This window comes from Malania oleifera, chromosome 3 (genome assembly GCF_029873635.1).
Source record: "Malania oleifera isolate guangnan ecotype guangnan chromosome 3, ASM2987363v1, whole genome shotgun sequence".
Taxonomy (NCBI): Eukaryota; Viridiplantae; Streptophyta; class Magnoliopsida; order Santalales; family Ximeniaceae; genus Malania; species Malania oleifera.
The window spans coordinates 32293621-32301985 of record NC_080419.1 but is presented as its reverse complement, the minus strand read 5'-3'; the positions used below and the strand labels follow the sequence as shown (position 1 = coordinate 32301985).

Below are 8365 nucleotides of genomic sequence, written 5' to 3'. Positions count from 1 at the left end.
TCAACTCTGTATTAAATCCTGAGGAAAGAAGGAATGGGGCTCCAGTTTCTGTCTATGAAACAAAGGATATGAATGATTGCTTCAATGAAGCAAGCCTCTCTCACATGAATTCTTCGTGTTGCTTACTTACTTGGTCTAATGGGAATGTCTGGAGTAAATTAGACAGAGTGGTGGTTAATTAAAGGTGGCTTGATGCTGAATGGATCTCCAATGCAATCTTCCTATTTCCAGATATATTGTCTGATCTTTAAATGTGTATAGCTAACCTTTTCACTGTCCAGGATCTGGCAGAGCTCCATTTAAATACTTCAATATGTGGTTAACTCATCCTAAGTTCAAGAAAATAGTAAATGAAGTCTAGAAATTTGAATATGTGGGCAAGCTCCAATTTTTTTTCTGCACGAAGCTCCAGGCTCTGAAATACCCACTGAGACTTCTGAATTCCTCCAACTTTTCGCATATATCTTCCAGAGCTGAGACTGCTAGCTCTGAAGTTAAAGAACTCCAACAACTCTTACATAACAACCCCTCTTGTCAGAACCTGCAGGAGGACCTGAAATCGAAGAAATTAAAACCCTTGAGGCTAGAGGAAGCTAACATACTCTTCCTTGCTCAGCTGTCCAAAAATAAATATCTGAAATTTTGTGACAGGGGTACCTCTTTCTTTCATAGCCTGTTGCGTAGGAACAGATCAAGTAACCACATAGCTTCCATCACTCTACAGAATGGCGAATTATCTGAGTCATATGATCAGGTGGCTCAAGAGTTTGTCAGCTATTACAAATAGCTACTGGGAATTACTGGATGTAACTCTATGGTGAATGCTCAGATATTGGTTAGAGGCCCTGTACTAAATGAAAAGAAAAGGAGTACTATGATGACGCCCATTTCAGATGAGGAAATCAAATCTGCACTATTCAGGATTGGAGATAACAAGGCCCCTGGACTTGATGGGTTTTCAGCTGGGTTTTTCAAAAGTGCACGGAACATAATTGGCAATGACTTCACCCTTACTGTGAAGGAATTTTTCAAGAATGGGAGATTACTAAAGTAGATTAATCATACGGCTATTGCTCTAATACCTAAATCCAACCATGCCACTTCATCTAATGATTTCAGACCGATTGCCTGCTGTAATGTGATCTACAAAGTCATATCCAAGATTATTGCTGAAAGAATCAAACCAGTCCTGGGAGATTTAATTAATCCTGCACAAGCTGCGTTTATTAAGCAAAGGAGTATGGTTGAAAATATATATATGGTACAAGAACTAGTTAGAGGCTATGCAAGAAGGAGAATATCCCCTAGATGTTTGTTGAAAATTGATCTCAAAAAGGCTTATGATTCAGTTGCTTGGCCTTTCCTCAAGGAGATGCTTATTCACTTAAGATTCCCAGCTGAGATGATTTCATGGATTATGGAATATGTCACTACTACCTCTTATTCCATTTCCCTTAATGGTAGATTTTTTGGCTTCTTTAAAGGTAGTAAAGGTCTGAGACAGGGTGACCCCCTCTCCCCCTTGCTCTTTGTGATGTGTGTTGAATATCTTTCAAGACTGCTGAAATCTGTGGAGAGTAAGTCTGATTTTAAATTCCATCCCAAGTGTGAAGCTCTTAGGCTTTCTCATTTGGTGTTTGCAGATGACTTAATGATGTTCTCAAGGGGTGACTTACCTTCTGTAAGGTACTTAATGAACTGCTTAAACGAATTTTTGAATTGCTCTGGCCTGCCAGTAAATCTGCTGAAATCAGAGTTGTATCATGCTGGTATTAAGCAAGAAGAGCTGGGAAATATATCTAATTTATCTGGTATGAAGCTGGGTGCCTTTCCCTTCAGGTATTTGGGTATCCCCCTTCTTTCTTCCAGATTGAATGTTGCTCATTACTCTCCACTTATTAACAGAATTGCTGTAATGTTCAAGGGGTGGCCGTCCCATACCCTCTCCTATGCTAGGAAGTTGGAAATCATTAACTCCATAATCCAAGGGGTGGAATGCTTCTGGATGGTCATCTTCCCTATTGACCCTATGGTCATACCCTGTTTTGATTATGACAAATACTCAGGTATTTAATGACTGCCGAGTTGATGTGCAGGTTTATCTTGGTAGTATCCTATGATGGCACTCGGAGACCCGGAGGAAAATGAAGACGAAGACCATAGATATAATTTATTTTTTGTATTTTATATTTGGGTTTGTAATAATTAAGTAGGAAAGGTTTGTAATCGTAAATAGGGTTTTGATTGTAATAATTACATGCATCGCTTGCATGGCTTAATACGTAAGCTCAAAAGGAAAATGACCTTAGACAGACCTCAGGGAACACCCTTCGGTCGACTGACACCGGAATTTTTCAGTGTCTTCAAATTGGACCTCAAGTGACCCTAGGACACACACATTTACACATTTGTTTGTTAGGCACTTGAATAGGGCTTGTATGTTTCGAAACAGGACCGAAATGCACACATGGTGCACTTTCGGTCTACCAGCCAAGTTAGTTTATTTTGGCCTGGTCGACCGAAACCTCCCTGGGTCAAAGTTTCACTATCTGGTCAATCGAACCAGGTAGTTCAAAAAGCTCTGGTCAACCGAAACCTCCCTAGGTCAAAAGTTTGAGCACCTGGTCGACCGAACCAGGTTGTTTAAAGAGACCTGGTCGACCGAAACACTCCTTGGTCAACATTTGACCATCTGGTCAACCGAGAGCTTTTGTTCTGCAACTACCTGGTTGACCGGAGGGTCCTCGGAAGAATTCCCAGTGATCTGGTTGACCGAACTAGGTAGTTCAAAATGGCATGGTTGACTGAACCTCAGAAAATTGAGAAATCTTCTTCTCCTGGTCGACCGAGACTTTAGTTCAAAAGTCCCCTAGTCGACCGAACCATATGAGACTTGGTCGACCGAACTTGTTCTGGTCGACCGGACCTCTCGGGTTGCCCTGATTTTTTTATCGTAGTTAATATTTTTTAAACAGGGTTAAAATGCTTTAAATATCATTAAACTTTTCTAATAATACCCAATAGGTCCCCAACGGTCATATTTTCTCCCATGTCTATATATATGAGTTCATTTGAGAAAATTAACAATGGATTAGCAATCTTTGATTAGGAGAAATTCTCTAAAAATCCCAAAGTTAATAATACTCATCCTCCAACACTTATTCTTACCAGATTTTCCACTCAAATATTTTTGTATGTGTGATTTAAGTGTTGTTGCTTTCTAGGGTTGCTCTCTCATGTGTAGTAATTGTTTTTGACGATTTTAATTGAGAGCTAACCCAAGTATTCTTAGGGGACTTTGTTAATAAGTCTCTCCTACGAAGACTTATATTGAACTTCCAAGTATTGCACATTCATTGCAATACCTAGTGAAGTTTGTGTTTGGTGTGGATTGCAAAAACCATTTCAAAATACTTTCAAATATCAAGTGTGCTTTGTCTTGATAAATTTTTAAAAAGATATTTGTTTTTTTGAGAAAAATCTTTGTTGCAATATTCATTGATTTATATCTATAGTTGAATACAAAGATTAAACTCCTTTTGCAAACCAAACTTATACATTGCTAGAGCTTCATATACATATATGTATTGAGAAAACTTGTTGATTGAAATATATGAAGTATAGCTAATATCTTTGCTTGAGCTTTTAGATTGAATATCTAGTGATACAAAGATTATATAGGTTTGCACTCTCACACACGAATTACATCGATAGTAAATCTATTTGAGAGTAGACATCTTAAGACCACATTAAGCTTACTTATTATATCATTTGTGGTGTATGTGATTGCGCGTAACTGGGTACATATCTGTTTTACTTGAAAGCATTTTCATTGTACCATTTCATTGTATTTCAAATACTATTGTATTTCCAGGCAAGGGCCTGAAGAGGGAGACTAGCCCTGGAATAGTCCCGGATTGGCTTAGACCTAGTTAAGAAAGCTAGGTGCGTTGTCCTATTAAGGCATGTAGGTTGAGGTCAGCCCCGTTAATTTGACCTGGTTAAGGTTGAGGTCACCCCTGTGTTAATTTGACCTAGTTAAGGTTGAGGTCAGCCGTGTGTTAATTTGACCTAGTTGTAAACGGTGCCGCTCCACCCTTAAGTGAGTTATTAGTGGAATCCTCTGGCTTGCGAGCCAGAGGTGGGGACGTAGGCACAGTTGGCCGAACCCCGATAGCATATCGTGTGTTCATTTACATTTCTGCACTTTATATTTACCGCACGTATATATTATTGTGTGAATGATGCGTTTGATTTAATTTCCACATCATTGTTATGTCGCATTCGGAAATTGCACAGACAAGTCCCTAGGTTGTGTATATACTGTTGTTGAATAGATTAACCTAGGAAAAAAAGTTTTAAATTCCAATTCACCCCCCTCTTGGGAATACACCAATTCTAACATTCCCTTTCCCCCTTAATGTTTTGAACCAAATTGTTAAATTGTGCAGAGTCTTTTTTGTGGGGAGGCAGGAGGAAACCTTTGGTGGCTTGGAGAGAGATATGTCTCCCTAAAACTGAGGGGGGCCTGGGTGTGTTTGATCTCAATATATGGAATATTGCTTTGCTGTCTAAAGCACTTTGGAATATCCACTCCAAGAAGGACTCGGTTTGGACAAAGTGGATCCATCATATGTATTTAACTGATTCAAGCATCTGGAGCATCTCTGCAGCGAAGAATGACTCCCCTTTATTCAAGAAACTGTTAACTATTAGAGATCAGCTGGTGGTGAACTGTGGTGGTATTGATGCTGCTGTTGATATGCTGAGTAAGTGGGAGAACAGAGCCAAACTTAGCTATGAATTCTGGAGAGCTAAAGGGCATAAAGTGCCCTGGACTAGGGAGGTTTGGTACTGGGGCGTTCTCCCTAAACACTCAATTTGCCTTTGGCTGGGTTTGAAAGTAAAGCTCCTTACCTGTGACAAGCTGACAAATGAAGGAATTGATCGGTTATGCACCTTCTGCAACATTGATCCTGAATCCTTGGATCACTTATTTTTCAAATGCAAATTCACTACTGAAGTCTGGAATGGTATTAGAAGCTAGCTGGGTATTACTAGAGCCATGACAACCATTAGAGCTGCTGCAAAATGGCTTCATAAGGAGGCCAAAGGGAATGGTCTTATTGCTGCAGGGTAGAAGATTGGATTTGTTGCATGTGTGTATTTTATTTGGCATTTCCGCAATAGAGGCAAGTTTGAGAACCACTCCATTTCCACTATGGAGCTGATCCATGTTATACAAAGACATGTATATAGTGCTACGTATGAAAATTTTGATCTATATACTATCAAGATGTAATATTTTGCTTGTCCCTTTTGGAAGATTGGGATCTATGAATTTTTGTTGATTTGGCCATAATGGCCCCTGGGTATGCCCAGGTTCGATGTAATTTGCGATTTGATCCCCCGTCTTTGTTTGGTTGGGTCTCTATGGCCTGGGGATGCCCAGTGTACGTGTAAATACTTACTTTGATCAATATACTTTTACCCTTTGATCAAAAAAAAAATACAACAATGAATTCTTCAAAAGCAACTTGTTAGTATTGCCCTTTGAGATATACAAGCTCTATAGTTTCATCCATAAATCCTTGACAATTTTCTCCTCCATCACATCGAATACGATAGAATCTAGAAAACAAGATTGGATAGTACTGAAGCCAATTTATTCTAGTTCCATCTAATAATCTTTATCTCTCTTCTCCAGTTTCTCTCCTATTAGAGCCATATTAAACCTTCTATTGAACCAACATATCAGTTTACCACATTTACCATAGGCTAAAATTCCCTTTACCATCAAAATTTTCAAATCTAATCTTCACCTGCTCATCCTTGCTATGATCCAAATGCAAATCCTAAAAAATCTAGTGCAAACCTGGTACTTTGATACCAATTGTTGTGAAATTATGCCTAAGGTTATGTGCACACATACACATAGAAAATACTAAAACTAGAGAAGATTGACATAGAGAAAAAAAGTACGAATTTATGTGGTTTGGCAATGTGCCTATGTCCAAGGAGTCCCTACAAAATTTCCACTATAAAACAAAAATTGCCGTAGGATTTTAACCTCTGACAACAATATGTACGTATATATAGCCCAACGCATATGAAAATCCAAAAATACCCTCATATGATACTAAAACTACATTAAGCCTAGCTCAAACATATTGTACCCTATCATGGGGGGCTTCAACCTCCCACACCCAAACTTCACTTAGTTTAAGTAGACAAAGAGGTCTCACGCATGGAGGTCTCAGGACCCCTTATATTTGTAACAACCTTTAAGTGGATAATCCTCTGAATATGAGCCACAAATCAATATTGACATAAGAAATAATAGCACTCAATACTTCATATCCTCGGAAGGAGTGCAAGAGTCTTATCCATGAGACATTGAGGTAGAAAAAAAAAAGGTAGAAAAGAGGCTTCAATCTCATCAAAGGAGCAAAAGGGTAAATGAAGAGGGGGCATTGCGCTCGCTCTTCTTAGCATCAAATGGCATTATGAATCTTACTAGAGGGCATGCACTATAGCCTAAAAATGATGAAGCTTCATCGTAGATCACATTAACAAGCCCCATGAATATTACTAGCTGGCATCACAACACAAATAGGGGCATTGTGGATCACCTCAACATATGTCATGGTGTTTGTTGTGATGCTATGATGGGTGATCAAACTGAGTATAACTTTTTTATGTTGTTACTTCCTTGTTTGGGCCATTTTTCTGGCCTTAGGGAGATGTAACTAGGTTGAACCATTAAATGTCATATTTTGGGCTCTTGAACACTTGGTACTCCTTAAAAATTACTAATGTCATTTTTGTAATGATGGAGGTAGATGAATTTGCAGCAGGTTCTAAAAAAAATGAATTTGCAAAATATCCAAAGAGGGTGTCCATAGTTCTCTTCTTTTCTGTTGTTTCAAAAATCAAATGAAAAAATAATGAATAATGATTTAATCGTTTAAAAGTCTAAAGCAAACATTAGTCATGAACTTCAAATTGTTGAACCTCGTCTTTATTTTAATACTCTCATATAATTTCAAAGATTAAAAAGAAAAAAGTATCTAGTTTTTATCTTTGTAGTACAACACCCTCATATAGATTGGTAGCACAAATGGAAATATCTCAGTGTCATTTGGTCACCCTGATCATCATTATATTTAATATTAAAAAAAGGACCACCTTTTACTTGTTCCATTAAAATTTAAATGATCATGACTTGAAACTACACAATGGTAGGGGTGGAAAAATGGATTCACGGGCCGGGTTCAGGCGGATCGTAAACGAGTCGAGGTTAAATGAGTTCGGATTCGGGTTGACTAGTTTATTAACAGGTCACTACTATGTAAACTCTAACCTGACCATTTAATAAATAGTTTGTAAACAAGTCACTCGTTTAAAAATATATAAATTATTTATTTTAAAAAAAATTTAAACATTTTATAACATATTTTTTAAAAAACAAGCGCCATACTCCACAAAACAGAAGCTTCCCATCCCCCACGCAGGCAGAGTGGCAGCATGACTCCACAAAACAGAAGCCGGTCACGGTGCTTCATTTCTACCCCGGCATATTCCGGAGGACGTCGTGACCTTCATTCTGCTACGGCTGCCGCTGAAATTCGCGGTGCAATACAAGTGCGTCTGCAAATCATGGTTTGCCATTCTTTATGCGCCTGGGCAGAATTGGCAAGGGCGCACAGGCACGATAGTGGAGTGGAGATGTGGCCTTAATAGCTAAAAATGTGTTTTATTCTCTAATTTGTAGGAGTTAGTTAGCATGATGTTAGTGGTGCCTATAAGTTGTTTGGCATGATGCTAGTGGTGCATAGGATTTATTTAGCATAATGTTAGTGGTGTCTATTTTTATGTTTATAACCATTTGTTTTTAGCCTATATAATAATCATTTCCTTATCAATGAAGTAATAGAGTTTTCAATCCAACTTTATTTTTCCTTATTTTTAAATTTATCGTTTTCTTCTTTCATTTTACATCAGACCTGTGGTTAGCAGGAGGCAGCCGTAGGATAGCAATTAGGGTTTTATCATTTATGTGTAAGACAGTAGGATTATTGGGTTGATGAGTTTATATAGCAAACAAATAAATGGGTCGGTTTTGGGTTGAGCTGTTGATAAATGGGTTGACTTGTATAAAGCTCAAACTCTTTTTAAACAGGTGGGTCACAAATTATCCGTCAGGTTTCGATCCGTTTTTCTAGCCCTATAGGGAATCCATTTGATCCCATACAAATTAATTTGAGATCTCCAATACAAAAAACTTTAACCATTGAGGGGGAAAAAAAACTCTAATAATGCTATGTATATGAGGACAATAATTAATCCAATCTAGAGAAGGTTA

The 8365-nt window shown here is 38.1% G+C and overlaps 1 protein-coding gene across 1 annotated transcript; it reads left to right on the top strand.

Moving 5' to 3' along the window:
- Positions 1–1240: 1240 nt before the first annotated feature.
- Positions 1241–5047, top strand: LOC131151259 (uncharacterized). Its single transcript, XM_058102513.1, has 2 exons — positions 1241–1839; positions 4474–5047. Exons 1-2 carry the CDS (start codon positions 1241–1243, stop codon positions 5045–5047), a joined length of 1173 nt encoding a protein of 390 aa, XP_057958496.1.
- Positions 5048–8365: the final 3318 nt, after the last annotated feature.

Excerpts from the sequence above, each read along its gene's own strand:
- LOC131151259 (XM_058102513.1), top strand. The coding sequence starts at position 1,241 with ATGGTTGAAAATATATATATGGTACAAGAACTAGTTAGAGGCTATGCA. Across the intron at positions 1,840-4,473 it reads CTGGGTGCCTTTCCCTTCAG|GAGGAAACCTTTGGTGGCTT; the intron begins GTATTTGGGTAT and ends GTGGGGAGGCAG.